Genomic DNA, 16,154 nt, shown 5'->3' with positions numbered 1-16,154 from the left:
TCTCCCCATTGACCCCTGGCCAAGAGACAGGTTCAACATGCTTACAAGTCTCCTCCTAGAACCCGGCCCTGTGTTGGGACCAGGAACAAGGCCATCCACTCACGTTAGGGGCCTTTGTTATGACAAGAAGCTTAATCAGGTGCCACCATAACAGTATTTATGAATGTCTGGGGTTTGTGTCAGAGGAATCTGGCTTGATGGGTGCCTGGGTGGCTCAGTCAGTTAAGTGTCCCACTCTTGATCTCAGCTCAGGTCTTGATCTTAGAGTCTTGAGTTAAAAACAACAACAGCAACAACAAAGAAACGCCTAATCTGGCTTGATAAGGGGAAGGTAGGTGATAGATGGAACACGATTAGCCATAAGTCAATAGATTTTGAAGGTGGGGATGGATTCATGACACTCTCCTGTCTATGTTTAGATATATTTGACATTTCCCATGATAAAAAGCTAAAAGAAGAGGTCTTCATTCAAAAGGAGCAGATGTGACTTTTCTCTCATCTTCTTCTCCACAGTGAAGGAAACATTTGAAGGTTGGTGTAAGGGCCTACTTAGCCAAAGGGAGCCATTTTGTTGTTTATGCAGTAAACTTAGATTGACCCTGCCCCTCCCAGAGGAACTTACTTAAAAGCAAGTCCAGGAAACCAATCCCAGGTAGCAAAGCCCAGATACAAGGGCAGGTCAGGCCAGGTGGAGACATCCAATCAGTGGGGTGCACGTACTGTCTCCCTAGCTATGAAGGAGAGTGGGCCCCACCTTTTGGGTGCCAATTCTGACCAAGGTGATAGGCTAGTTCAAATATCTACTAGGGTAAATTGAAATTCAATTGGCTACCCATGTGTGACCTAGCATGACTGTGCAGTTTTCTCTGTGTGTTACAATCTCATTGGCCACCTGTGTGTGGCCAGGCTCAACCACATGGCCTTTGCTCTATAAAAGTTAGTCTATGAGGCTGAGAATCATCGCCTCTTTGTAAGAGACGGCCCCAACCAGTCGGTTTGATTCTTGATGCTTGGCGCAAAATAAAGCTTTGCTTGACCTTCGCTTTGTATCACTCTCGCTCCTTTGATCACGGACCCGTTATTGGGGGACCTATCTGTTGGCATACAGCTTGACTTCACCTTAAATAACCTTTTTTGGGAAGCCTGGCTTTGGTCATTTTCCCCACACCAAGTTTTCCCTCCTCGGAGGAGTTAAATGTCACTGAGAGATACCAACACAACCACTTCCAAAGAAGGTGGGCATGTTATTTTCCGAGTCACCTGCAACAGTGTCCCTTCCTCATAGATAAGGGGTCTTCAGATTGGCGAAGCTAAGTGGCCCAGGACCACCATTAGTGGAGCTGCAGCTCACACAGCCCTTGTCCTTTCCATGTGCTGGGAAACAGAGGATTTTCTCTATCCTTAAAGGTCAATACACAGTGGGGGCGGCTTGTGCTATCACAGGATGGGAGAGCTGGAGGAGTCTTCTGATGAGCAGAGAATTCCCTGGGAGAGCAGAGCCTCTCCTACTAATAAGATGTGAGAGGCTGCTCATGCACCTCCCGCAGATTTCAGAATTCAGACGTGCTGTGGCTCTTTATCGAGATGCTGACCCTGAGGATGGTCTCTAGCCCAGAGCACCTGTGTGCTGGTGGGAGGAGCAGTGGCTGCTGGACCCTGAGGCTCAGAGAGGGATGTTCACGTACTCTGGCGAGAGTGGAGGGAAACGGGAAGGGAGAGGGCACCTGCTCCCCGCTGCTCTGCATTCAACCCAGAAGGAGGCAGGGGACCTGCGCTAAGGAGGGATGGTAGGCACGCGGGGCACGCGGGGAAGAAAGCTGTGGGTGGTGTGATTTGGGTTCCTGGGTGAGAATTCAGCTGTTCTTCCTGTGCTGGGGGGCTAAGTGTGTGGAACACTACAGGCTTGTAACCAAGGACCATGGAGAGGGCCGGTCTCCTCTCCAGCTCAGTTCTGTCCTCATAGCTGGAAATCCGAGTAGCCTTCCGGAATCTCTGGGCTGCATCTGAGCTGTCAAGGGCAACACGTGAAATTTAATTCCTACCTAAGGAAATAAAAGGAACAAAGAATCACCGCAGGGCAAAACCAAGGGCAGCCTGAGTTTGTCCAAGGCAGGTTTTACTGTTGGGCTGGCCGGCTGTTGACTCAGCGTTAAGGCTCTCGCCAGGCACTGGTGAGGGCAGGTCTTCTTGAAAATGTTTTGATATAAAGAGGGAAACCCTGTAAACCACATTCTGAAGCAGAAATGAAGCCCAAGCAATGCTGATGGGCTCTCTAAAGAACGCTACGTCTGCATAAGCCAGACAGTTTTAAAACGTCAGCGTGGTCTGAATCCATTCACTGAGCAACAAGCTCTGGTGGAACTCCTTAAGGAAGACAAAGGACAGGTTTAGTTATCACAGGCATCGAAAGGCTTCGAAAATGCTACGTAAGCGGCCCTGAAGGACCAGAAATCAGGCACACAAGCCCACCAGGGCACAGTCGGGTCAAGGCAATTCGGGTTCAGGAGGGAAGACAGTTACAAAAATAACTAAAATTACACGTGATTTTCAAAAACGCCATTATAGTTCCCAACAACATTATATAACATTATAGTTCCCAATAACCTAGAATTATTTTTGTTTTGGAGAGGCAGTGTGGTGTCATGAGAATGCTTGCTTCCAGTCCCAGCTCTGCTCCCTACCTCGTGTCTGACCTTGGTTAGGTTTCTTACGGTCTGGGGTTGGCTGTGGCGGGGGCGGGGTGTGTGTGTGTGTGTGTGTGTGGATATTGTGAGCATCAAGTATCCCACCCTCAGCTGGGCATACAGCAGGCACGAAAACCACAGCAGCTATTACTCAAATGTCTTGCAAATGCATCTGCTGTCTTGGATTATGAGATCATATTCCTTGTAGATAATCAAAGCAGTGGTGCCTGCAAGGGGTGGCAGGAAAATCCAGAGACAAGAGGTGGGAAGGATGCTAATTCATCCATTTCCAGCTTCCAGCCTCAGGTCAAATGGAGGTCCCACCCAGCTGCTGCACTGAGGGTTTGACACTGATGAGCTTGGCCTCGCAACAGATAATTCCTCTAACGATCCACCTGGCTTGACGGTGGGATGTTGGGTTTCAAAACTAGGAGACACAGGGCAGAAAGCAGAGGGGAGCGGCTCTGTGCCCACCCCAGCAGGAGCAAGAGGAAGGCACGGGTGAGTGCTGGTGGCCAGACATCCCCAGAGAGGCCTCTGAGAAGGTAGCTCTTCAGGGCGAAGTATGGAAATACTGCTAGAACTCAGAAGGTAAAATCCCTTCTACCCTATCAGGAGGTACGGGGGGGACAATCAGGACTCCTGGGAATTTGGAACTTGTCTTCCACAAGAAGTTGCTCAGCAGGGACCAATCATAGGGGAGAAAGCTAACACTTAGGTAGGTGGTAATCAACACACTTTCTCTAACTAGTCATAATCCTTATACTCAAGGAAAACAATCCTGGGAACAGGAAGAAAGGGCCTGAGGTTACAGGAAGGTTCTTATGGCTGGCATCTGATTTAGCAGACCTGGGTGTGAAAGGTCTTTTCTTTTTTCTTTTCAGTTGTGAAATACATATACAATTTACCATCGTAACCGTTTTCACATGTATAGTTCAATGGCATTAAGTCCACTCACGCTGTTGGGTAACCATGGCCACCATCCATGAAATGCCTTTTTAAATCTTAGAAAGAATACTGGAATTTTAATTCTTAGATTTCAACACAAGAGATCATGTAAATATTTACCTTAACAAGATAAGTCCCCTTATCCTTTACAGAGAAGATTGCCGACCTTCTCCCCCCACCGACCCCTCGTTCTCCAGCAATGCGGCAAGGGAGATCTATCTCCCCGGTGCAGCTCGGCCTCTCTGGCAGCTGTGGGGGCAAGCTCAGTTTGCCCATCAGCTGGGCATTAATGTCTAATATGCTGCTGGGAACTGTATCCATTCATCATCAATGTGAGAAATGGCTCAAATTACCTGCAGTTTACTCAGCGTCTGAGACAAACTCGCCTCACTTTGGCATTCATTAGACAAATCAAGGGAGAGGAAATCGACAGCACCCTAGAAATAAGTAAATAGGGTCATTAGAATGTAAGCAATTTCAAGGCAAACTGCTGTTCAGAAATATCCCTTTTTCTTGCTCCTATTCCTAAATGGATACTCTCTGAAGGGAGATTTTCCAAGGAACAAGCAGGCAGAGGACAAGTGGGGACAGAATGGGAGTGTGCGTGTGGGATGTGCCTGCCTGTTTTGGGGAATATGTCACCAGGTGCTCAGCAAAGTGCTTGGAGCACAGTAAGTGCTCGATCAATGTATATGATTAAATGGGTGGATGAATGAAATGCGTTGTGCCAGAAATGGTGGCTTCCCACCAAACAGGTGAGCACTAAGGGAGTCAGGCCAGAGCGGCCCTGGTCAGCACCCTCCTCCGAGCCCTCCCATTTTGCTGAGATGGAGAGAGTGGAGCCCTCAGACACCAACAGAACCCTCAGGGATCTCTCCAGACCCTACTGGGATTTGGGGTTTCATTTTAATTGTAGGCTATAAACACTGGCTACCGTCAGGCCACAGTCTCAAGTCCGCCCCAGTGGACCCTAGCTGGGCCCAGAGTCTTATCAGAGAATATAGCTCTCACAGTCCTGGCCATACCCTCCAGAACAGTCTCTGGCCTCCATATGTTCTAAGAACTTCAGATTCGCAGAGTCTAAGCCCATCAAGATACCACTGCGCTTCCCTCTCTGCCCTTCTCCTAAGCCATTCTATCCTTATCAGGACTAGATATCACCCTGCAGAGATGATATGTTCCCTCAGGACAAAGACCCTGATAATGACAATGGCTTCGGATGACAACCAAGTGCCCTGTGGACCTTCGGTAACTGACTCACCAGGGTTTCCCCATGGCTTTCTTAATCAAGTCATCATCAGTTTTCACCAAACAGCCCACACCTTGCTCTGCTTTGCTTAGTACCACTCCAACCCTTCTCTCCCCACCTCCAGCTTTGACTTTCCTCTGTCGATTGTGTGCGACACCCGGTCATTGAGTTCCTCCTCTGAAATCACTGTGCTCAGTGCAGTGGTTGAGGACTCACATTTAAAGAGGCATAAGAACCACAAAAGCTTACAAATTAATATAGAGTGTTAGCAAGTACGCCAAGGACATGAAAAAACACAAATAGTTAGAAACAGGATAAGCAAAGTCCACCTCAGAGGTCGTCAAACTCACTTGGGAACTGGGGAAGCCTATGAAGACACAGGACCGTCCCTCCACATTCAGCTGGGGCCCTTATGTGCTTTACTAGCTCTCCAGGTGATTCTGATACACAAGGCTTGGGAAGTGCTGGTCTAAACAAAAGGCTAAGTGTTCCAAGTGGAGAGAGAGCACATCAGGTGGAGCAAGGGAGTAGGACTAAATGAGGCCTCCTGATGGAGAGCATATGCACATGTACATTGTAAACGGGTAGAATTTTGCTGGAAGAGATTTGAGCAAGGCTGGGATAGGAAGGTCACATGAGCGCACATGCAAGAGGACAGGAAGAAAGCCTAGCATACACGCTGGGGAAAACAGGAGGGGAGACCTGAGAGAGAGAGCAAGACAGCCTGAGCGAGCCACACTCTGGAAGACCCTGAGCAATTTGTACCAATTCCTGCAACCTGGTCAAAATGCACATAACATAAAATTTAGCAAGTTCAGGGGTATTAGTGCATTCCCATTGTTGAGACACCGTCACCACCATCCATGAAGCACTTTTTAAAATCTCAGAGTGAACCCTGAGTGTAGCTTCCCAGGAGAAAACTGATAAAAACCGATTTAAAAACTGTGCACTCAGAAATTCCAGAAGCCCTGGGTGTCACCGATTGGAGCAAAGAGACCAGTTCAAAGAGACCAGTTCATAGGCTATTGCTCAACAAGCACTTTTCTGATCAGCACTTTGGTCTTCTGAGTTCATAACTGATAGCGATTATTACCCCGTGTAAATTAATTTAGACAGCATTCTGGCCATCCAGTCAGTCTCGGAGTTGGTTATTCAGAATCTTATCACATCTGGATTTTAAGTTCCTGAGCTGGTAAATCTGAGGACCGGACCCTGACCCACGGAGCCTGCATCATCACACAGACACTGGTGTCTGTCATAGGGCCCCGTGCTATCTACATGACATCCTGTCAAATGCCACAGAACTACAGAAATCAGCTATTTTTTCTGGTGACTTTCTGTACTGCCCAGCTGCCAAGCTTACAGAAGCCAAGGCTGTTTAATTCTCAGATTTTTTTTAAAAACTTTTTTAAAAACTGTAGTTAAAATGGTATGTTTAGAGGAGGCAGGAACCAACATGGGATTCCAGGGAGCACATTATTTAAAAAACAAAACAAAACCCTTTACTCTTCCTTGTATCTTCCTAGCAATCTGTTTGCTACAAACTGGCCTCTCCTCTAAGAAGCTATTTTGGACTCTTAATTTAAAAAAAAAAAAAATCAGAGCAGGGCGCCTGGGTGGCTCAGTGGGTTAAGCCTCTGCCTTCAGCTCAGGTCATGATCCCAGGATCATGGGATGGAGCCCCACATTGGCCTCTCTGCTCAGCGGGAAACCTGCTTCCCTTTCTCTCTCTGCCTGCCTCTCTGCCTACTTGTGATCTCTGTGAAATAAATAAATAAAATCTTAAAAAAAAATAAGCAAACAGAGGTGTTGGACTTTTTTTGCATAGGCAAGAGCTGGGACTGCAACAAATGAGATTTTGTTTGTAAACATGAATCTAGAGAATGGACCACACTCAGAAGAGGCACTTTTAAAAATGTCAAGCCAACAGACGAAAACTTCTCTTGCACTCTCAAATAAAAATCCCAACTTTCCTCAGAGGTTACAAATGCTCTTTTGAGGGGCTGTCATCACCTTGGCAAGCGAAGATGTGGACGGTTCCAGCAGGAGCTCTGAGAGGGTGTCAGCTTGCAGGACCACAGAGAGCTTTCCACCTAAAAGCAACCAGAGGAATCCGCTGCAGGTGAGTGAGGTCGGACGCTGGGACCATGGAAGCTGCGACCGTGGAAGCTGCATGGGGACTCTTTTCCTGTTCTTTAAAAAGAACCTGGCACCTGGGTGGCTCAGTCAGTGAAACGTCTGTCTTCTGCTCAGGTCATGATCCTGGGGTCTCAGGACTGAGCCCCGTGTGGGACTCCCTGCTCAGTGGGGAGCCTGCTTCTCCGTCTCCCTCTGCTGCTACTCCTGCTTGGGCTCTCTCTGTGTCAAGTAAAATAAGTAAAACCTTTAAAAAAGGATGAGGCGAGATTTCTGAAGAAAATCACTTACATGACTTACACTTGCTGAAAGATTTTGGATAACAAGGTGGCTTTAAAAACAGCAAAGTCCCCTTAAAGAATGTCTCTTCTAAAACGGACCCTGGGGACACCTGGGTGGCTCAGTTGGTTGGGCCGCTGCCTTTGGCTCAGGTCATGATTCCAAGGTTCTGGGATCAAGTCCCGCATCGGGCTCCTTGCTCAGCAGGGAGCCTGCTTCTCCCGCTGCCTTTGCCTGCCTCTCTGCCTGCTTGTGTGTACTCTCTCTCTCTACCTCTGGCAAATAAATAAAATCTTTAAAAAATAAAAATAAAACGGGGCCCTGAAACGCAAGACACCTCTACGTCTTTTAGAAAAATAATATCAATGACCACGCCCTGCCCCTTCACAGTGTAGAAGCCTTCGTTTGAAGGCTGGGTGCTCCCTGCAAGCGGCTGTTCCCGGGTCCTCATTCCCTGTACACCGGCCATTCAGCCCCCACTGCGCATGCACGGAAGGGTTAAAAAAAAAGCGGGGGAACCGTAAACCCCTGAAGCGGGTACCTACGTGCTTTGATAGTTGATGACCTACAGTGATGCTGGTACACGAGTGCATCTCAATCCTCTGCGTGCTTGTGGGCAGACTGAGCCCCACAGCGAGTGCGCTTTAACGGGCCTCCCAGGTGCTCCCGACAGTGTGTTTCCCCTCACACTGTGTTTCCAGAAACACGCCACCGCGGAGGCGGGCGTCTTCAGCCGTGCACCTTGCGCGCTAGCAGTCCGGCATGCGCCTGAGTCTTTCCCACTGCACTGTGTGCTCGCTGAGGAGCGAAATGTAAAACCTTTCCTCAATCCCTCCAGATACCGCCTTCAACGCTGGGTGCATAGCAGACGTGGGGGTTTGGAACCACTAAGCAAAAACGGAATGGTACTGGAGTTTGGGAGTTAAACTGTTAGGCTGTCTTCGTGACTTCACTTTTATCCAGATTCTCTACAGGAGGAAGCTGTCCTGAGACAGTGAACCACCGCTAACAACTACAAGAGTGCTTGGCTTTGTTTTGTTTTAGTAATCTCTATGCCCAAGATCAAGAGTCCCTCGCTGTTCAAACTGAGCCACCCACGTGCCCCCAAATGGGCTTGACTTTGATAAACATGATAGAACTTTGAAATCTTCTGCGTAGGGAATATCACTTAGAGACATTCAGTCCTCGTTCTGATAAGATAGAATTATTATCTAGTTACTTAGTGGTTGTGCCTGATGGGTCCCTTTCCTTTGCACAGATATCCGTGCTTTCATTCTTCATCACGTCAGCGATGTGCTGAACATTTTAAAATGTACAGCTTAGTGTCATCTCTAGACCAATAAATGAAACAAGAGTAGTACAGTTAATCATTTTATTTGACTCTGCAAGCCGCTTTTAGAATTAGAGTGAACAAATGTACTTGACGTTCCAGAAATTGTTACATCATACAAAATAATCAAATTTCCCAACCATGGTTGCCAAGCTATTCCCAGTGCGAGCAGTTATACCTTCTAAAATACTGCAAAATGCAGATTGCTCAAAACCAGATTCTCACTCTGAGCTTGCAGTTTATGTTTTGTATGGGACTGAGAAGGGGGTAATTACTCTGCTTTAGAATAATTTATCCTGCAATTTTTTTTAAATTTTAAGATTATTTATTTATTTATTTGAGAGAGAGAGACAGTGAGAGAGAGCATGAGCGAGGAGAAGGTCAGAGAGCGAAGCAGACTCCCCATGGAGCTGGGAGCCTGATGTGGGACTCGATCCCGGGACTCCAGGATCACGCCCTGAGCCGAAGGCAGTCGTCCAACCAACTGAGCCACCCAGGCGTCCCTATCCTGCAATTTTTGTTGGATGTAATTAAAGATAGGTGTTCATGTATATAGAGCTCAAAATTGGTGTGGGTTGAGAATTGTTTAAACCTGTGTATAAAATCACTGCATAGCATGGTGTAAATTCATGTTCCTTCTAGGTATTGCTAGACCTCACTAAAGGATAAGCTCACCTGTTTCCACCACAAAGGGAAGTCATTCCACTAAAAACCATTATAGTCTTTTACAGAAAATAACCCCTTTCCTTTTGCTCCTTCCACCCTTGCCTCAAATGAGCCAATAAAAGGAATCTGGCCAATATTGAACTGCCAATATCAATGCTTCAAGTTACTACTGCTGTGTTGGGAGGCTGGTATTACTAGTGTTATCCAGGGTTGTGTCCTACTGTTGTACAAGTAGGGGATGCTGTGTGCAATTCTACTCTTCCCAAGAAATGCAAGTTCCCACTCTCCCCAACCTCCATTTCTGCCAAGAATCTTCTCTTCTATTGAATCCTCCCCAGTGGCAGCACAGTGAACACATAAATGTGAGGTTTATAATAATGAATATAGAAAGATTAGAAAATAATTTTTTAAAAATTGGTAAACCATATATAACATAAAATTTACCATTAAGTTTTTTTTTTAAGATTTTGTTTATTTATTTGACAGAGATCACAAGCAGGCTGAGAGAGAGGAAGGGAAGCAGGCTCCCCGCTGAGCAGATAGCCTGACACGGAGCTCAATCCCAGGACCCCAGGATTATGACCTGAGTCACCCAGGCACCCGAAAAATAACTTTGTTCTTTAAAAATTTTATTTATTTGAGAGCAAGAGAGAGAGGGAGAGAGAGATCAGGAGCTGGGGCAGAGGAGAGGGAGATGCAGACTCCCTGTTGAGCAAGGAGAGACTGATCCAGGGCTTGATTCCAGGACACTGGGATCATGACCTCAGCTGAGGACAGACGCTTAGCCAACAGAACTAGCCAGGTGCCCCTAGAAAAGATCTTACAAAAACTACTTATTAGAGAGAGCATAACTTGGGCACCTGGTTGGCTGAGTTGGTAGAGCATCCAGCTCTTTTTTTTTTTTTAACTGTTTTTAAAAAAAGATTTTATTTATTCATTTGAGAGAGTGAGTGAGAGAGCACAAGCAGGACCGGCAGAGGGAGAGGGAGAAGCGGACTCCCCACTGAGCTGGGAGCCCAATGTGGGGCTCAATCTCAGGACCCCGAGATCATGACCCTATTAGAAAGCAGACGTTTAACCATCTGAGCAATCCAAGTACTCAGAGCATCCAACTCTTGGTCTCAGAGTAGTGAGTTTAAGCCCCACATTGGGCATGGAGCCTACTTAAAAAAATAGAAAAAAAAAAAAAAGATGGAGCACAACTTCCCAATCGTTAAGTGTGAGTTCTTTATGGTGACTCCTTTCCAAAGAATGCAGTATGGAAAGGAGGAAAAAAGAGTAACCTTACCCTAGAGACACCTGACAAATACAATCTCAATTAGGTGATCAGGGTCAACATCAACAGTATAAATCATGTTGATAGTATGTACCCTTGATATGATATGATGAAAATAGCACTTTATTCTGTAATCTTCCTTCCTAAAACTCATAATCTCAGCCTTATCCATGATAGAAACATTCAACAAATCCCAACAGAGGTAGTCCCAAAAGACCACATTTTGTATTATTCCATTCATATGAAATGTTCAGAACAAGGAAATCTATAGAGACAGCATGTTAATTAGTGGTTGTTTAGGGCTGAGATGATAGTTGGAACCCCATACTGGGTACAGAAACTACTTAAAAATAAAACCTTTAAAGTATACAGTTCGGGGCGCCTGGGTGGCTCAGTGGGTTAAGCCTCTGCCTTCGGTTCGGGTCATAATCTCGGGGTCCTGGGATTGAGCCCCACATCCGGCTCTCTGCTCAGCGGGGAGCCTGCTTCCCCCTCTCTCTTAAAAAAAAAGTATACAGTTCAATGGTTTTTAGTATAGTCACAAAGTTGTACAGTTATAGCCACTATTTCTTTTTTTAAAAGATTTTATTAATTTATTTGCAAGAAAGAGAATGAGACTGAGCGAGCACTAGAGGGGGAAGGGTCAGAGGGAGAAGCAGACTCCGTGCTGAGCAGGGAGTCCGATGCAGGGCTTGATTCTGGGACTCCAAGGTCATGACCAGAGCTGAAGGCAGTCACTTAACCAGCTGAGTCACCCAGGTGCCTCTAATCTAAAGCAGTTTCATCACCAAAAAAGAAATTTCTTATCCATTAGCAGTCACTTTCTATTCTCTCTTCTAGCCCTAGACATTGCTATACTACTGTAGCCTCTCTATGCCTAGTCTGGAGATTGAATATAAATGAAATCATATCAGTATGTGGTCTTCTCTGACTAGCTGCTTTCACTTAGCTTCATGTCTTCAAGGTACACCTGTGTTGTGCCACATATCATTCCTTTTTGGGTATGTATACACCACATGTTGTTTATCCATCAGTTGAGGGACAGTAGGGTTGTTTCCACTTTGGGTTATTATGAAAAATGCTGCTATGAATGTTTGTGGTAAGTTTTCTCCCAGGCATTTGTTTTCATTGCTCTTGGACATATACCTAGGACACAAATCGTTGAGTCATAGGGTAACTCTGAAGTTTATCTGTTCAAGAAACTGCCATACTGTTTTCCAAAGCAGCTGCTCCACCATTCATTCCCACCATTCATTCCCATTCAGTGGTGTGGGTTCCAATTTCTCTACATCATCACCAACACTTCTTTTTGTATGTTTTGTTTTCATTACAGTCCTCCTAGTTGATCTAAGGTGGTATTCAATCTTAATACTATTATATTAATACTACATATTAATACTACTATATTAATACTAGTATTAAATACTACCATTTAATACTATTTTAATTCTATTGAGAGGTCACTCCATGAGTATTTTTTTTTATTAAAGATTTTTATTTATTTATTTAACAGACAGAGATCACAAGTAGGCAGAGAAGCAGGCAGAGAGGAGGAAGCAGGCTCCCAGCTGAGCAGAGAGCCCGATGCGGGCCTCGATCCCAGGACCCTGGGATCATGACCTGAGCCGAAGGCAGAGGCTTTAACCCACTGAGCCACCCAGGTGCCCTCCATGAGTATTTTTTATAGTATTTTGCTTTTTTTAAAAAAAAAGCCTTCAGTAATCTTTTTATATTATTTTGCTTTTAACCAACATATTTTATACAATTTTTTGTGTATATTAGGTGATATATTTTACAAAGAACAAAAGGATTGGACTAAAAAGGGAGAGGAGAATAAGAGAGAGAAAGAAGAAAAACCACCTTTCTTAATAGGAAGGAGACTGGAAAGAGAATTTATTTTATGTCCTGCATTATAATGGGGTAGAAATCTAGTGATATTGATGAAACACAAAATGAAGGATGGGAGGAATGAGCATCAGAAGAAAAGGAAAATATGAGCTTATGAAACAGTCTTTAGTAACCTGATTAAGATTTAAAATGGGCTCTGCAAACATTTTAATAACATGTTTATATAGTTTTATAATCAAAATAAGTCTATGGAGTTTGTCTTCAAAACAAGATAGATTTTCTTCTGTTTGAGATGAACCAAGTTCAGTCTTGCCTTCTTTCGAAGTTCATTTACCCAATGCTTCTTCAATAGAATTACAGCCAACAAACATTTACTTGCTCACCCTCTCCGAGGAAGGTTCCTTCTTCTTTCCAAAGACTCCAGTTTCAAGTTCAGCCTCTCCCCATCTCTCATCCACTACTCCTAGCTCACTAAACTGACTGCTGGGCTCATCACTGTCCCCCTGCAGGGGCTCTTCTCTCTGCCTGGAATCCTCTTCTCCTATCCATTTGCTGCTGCCTCCCTTGATGTCCTCTCTGAGGACAACCCTCCTGACACCCCTATCTGAAATGGCCCTGTTCACGCTCATACTCTTTCTTCTCTTGCCCTGCTTTCATTCTTAACATAGAAAAAAAGAGTTTGATCTCTTTATAATCAAATACATGCAAATGAAGCATATAAGGAGATAGTAATTTTCAGCTGTCAAATTACCAATAACAGAAATGATTATGTCATCGAAGACAGGCTGAATAGGGTCAGAGCAGTTTTATAGCTATTGGTATCTACTATTAAAACTTTTCTGGGGGCGCCTGGGTGGCTCAGTGGGTTAAGCCTCTGCCTTCAGCTCAGGTCATGATCCCAGGGTCCTGGGATCGAGCCCCACATCAGGCTCTCTGCTCAGCAGGGAGCCTGCTTCCCTTCTTCTCTCTCTGCCTGCCTCTCTGCCTGCTTGTGATTGCTGTCTGTCAAATAAATTAAAAAAAAAAATCTTAAAAAAAAAAACTTTTCTGGAATTTAGCAACATGCTTTAAAGTTCTTAAAGAATCCACGTTTTTTGACCTAGTAATTTCAATTCTAAGAATCAGAAAGAATTAATTGGAAGGTAAAAAAGGTTTATATATAAGAACATTCATTGTGATGTAATTCATAATGGTGAAAATTAAATAAACTTATGTATAAATAATATATATGGGGCACCTGGGTGGCTCGGTTGGTTAAGCCTCTGCCTTCAGCTCTGGTCATGATTCTGGAGTCCCAGGGTTGAGTTCCCCATCAGTCTTCCCGTGAGCAGAGAGTCTGATTTTCCAAACTCTGACCCTCTTCCCTTTTGTTCTCCTTTGTATAAATAAATAAAATCTTTAAAGAAATAATTATTTCTCTCATTTATATTTATATATTATTTAATTTATTTTTAAAAAGATTTTATTTATTTATTTGAGAGAGAGCGAGAGAAAGAGAGAGCACAAGCTGGGAGGAGAGGAAGAAGAAGGCTCCCTGTTGAATAGGGAGGCCTACTGGGGGCTTGATCCCAGGACTCTGGGATCATGACCTGAGTTTAACTGACTGAGCCACCCAGGTGCCCCACGAGAGAAATAGTTAAAACTCTGATCCATTCATATGATGAGAATCTATAAGAACACTGAAAATCATGCTCTTAGGGTGCCTCAGTGACTCAGTCAATTAAGTGTCTGCCCTCAGCTCAGGCCATGATCCCAGCGTACTGGGATCAGGTCCTGCATCAGGCTCTTTGCTCCTCGGGGAATCTGCTTCTCCCTCTCCCTCCCACTGCCCCTGCTAGTGCTCTCTCTGAGAGATAAAATAAAATCTTTTAAAAAACTCATTCTCTCTTTCACTGAATTTTTAGTAAAATAAGAACATACTCATAAAATACCTTAAGTTTAGAAAGTAGGATATACAAATACGCATATATGTTATTTACTACGTATACAAACATACATATAGTACATAATAAAAACCAGAAAGCATATATAATCCAAAACTTGTTCTTAAAATTAGTGAACCTCAGATTCACCTAGGAATTTATTAAAATCACACAGGTACTGGCCCTGTCCAAACCTACTGAATCAGAACTTGAATCAGAATTAGCTCTGAAGCAGGAATATGGACACTTGCTATTACATTCTTCTCACCACCTATCAGCATATTTTATCTGTCCTCTTTGCTGGAATGAAAACTTCAGCTAGAATGCATAACTTGCTTTGCATGAGAAAAAGGGGAGACTGAGGGAGGACAGACAATCTTTTTTTTTTTTTTTTAAAGATTTTATTTATTTATTTGACAGAGAGAAATCACAAGTAGACGGAGAGGCAGGCAGAGAGAGAGAGAGAGGGAAGCAGGCTCCCTGCTGAGCAGAGAGCCCGATGCAGGACTCGATCCCAGGACCCCGAGATCATGACCTGAGCCGAAGGCAGCGGCTCAACCCACTGAGCCACCCAGGCGCCCCGAGGACAGACAATCTTAAAGCCTTGGAGAGTCAGGAAGGGAGGACTGGAGAAGGAAGGGCAAAAATATACTCTGTGATGGCACGGACTCAAGACTGGGGAAGGAGGGCTTAAAAGATATTTTCAAAGGAAACGCTGGGCACTATCCCATCTAAGCCACCTCTGCCTCTCTTCATCGGGAAGTTTTCAGTACCATGTTATTTTCTCACTAATAAATACGTATGACAAGATTACTGAAGGGGAGTGGGAAGAAATGTCAAGTCCTACTGTGAGGAGGGTGGGAGAAGGTGGGTGATGAAGACTGCCAGTGGGTCAGCCATCAGATCAGGGTTGTGTGGACTTACCTTTAGAAGCATATTTTTCACGGTAGATATCATAGGCTCTTCTGTGGGCATCAGCGAGGGTCTGGAGACGTGAAGGTCTTGATTCCTGTTGGGGAAGCTCTTTCATCACCTCTTCCAAGTCACTAAACGTGAACCAGATCTGAACCAGGTCCCCAAAGGAGTGGAAGGCGAATGAGGCATAGTCCACAAAGAGATCAGCAAAGACTTCACTTCTCTGGACAGTGCTGGGAGGGAGCGTCTGGTGATGCAGAACGACCAGGGGCTGAAGCTGTGCAGTCTTGAGGGTCTCAAGGAACCGCTGGTAGCACTGCACTGCTTTGTTGTCTGGATTCTCAGAGCTTACTGCTGGGAGAAGTTGTGCCCATGGCAGAAATACTTTATAATGGGTGATCCCACTGGCATGAACACGCCTGAAGTACTCTGGCAGGAAAGCAGGCAGTGGTTGTTGACAAACATAAATGCTTTCATCCTCTGCTGCAAATTTAGAACCCTGGGATCCCAGTGGACTACTCTGGTACAGCAAGGCATTGGTGAGAGGACCAGCAGCTGAAATGAAGTTTCTGTCGGATTCCCAATCTAATCCCTGGCATGAAAAGCATAGGAGGACAATAAAGACTGAATTCCAAGCCAGCTCCATTTTCAAGTACCTGTTAGGAAGCATATGAAATCCTCACTTTTATAACAACAGCTAGGTTGTAAAATGCTGAGTGACTGTTGACATTTAATATTTAACTGGGTTATCTATGGTAATGAAATCAGGGTGCAGCTTACCAGTGAAATATCAAAAATTTAAAGACCACAGAGATAACACAAAAACCTCAGACATCTCACGTAATTTGTGCAGATGAGCCTGGAAAATGTCTGAAGGGAAAATTTCTCCACGTCTTTTTCT

At 44.8% G+C, this 16,154-nt stretch overlaps 1 protein-coding gene across 1 annotated transcript in view; it reads right to left on the bottom strand.

Moving 5' to 3' along the window:
- LCT (lactase) overlaps positions 1-15,899 on the bottom strand; it is a 53,988-nt gene extending 38,089 nt beyond the window's left edge. Inside the window, exons 1-3 of the mRNA XM_044242566.1 lie at positions 15,263-15,899; positions 6,895-6,974; positions 3,986-4,069 (exon numbers count right to left, since the gene is read on the bottom strand). Coding sequence (XP_044098501.1) covers positions 3,986-4,069; positions 6,895-6,974; positions 15,263-15,899 — 801 coding nt within the window. The remainder of the gene's footprint in view (positions 1-3,985; positions 4,070-6,894; positions 6,975-15,262) is intronic.
- Between the last annotated feature and the right edge of the window lie 255 nt (positions 15,900-16,154).

The sequence above is a fragment of the Neovison vison genome, chromosome 3 (genome assembly GCF_020171115.1).
Source record: "Neovison vison isolate M4711 chromosome 3, ASM_NN_V1, whole genome shotgun sequence".
NCBI lineage: Eukaryota > Metazoa > Chordata > Mammalia > Carnivora > Mustelidae > Neogale > Neogale vison.
The sequence above is the reverse complement of the archived record's forward strand: the minus strand, read 5'-3'. Positions and strand labels throughout refer to the sequence as shown.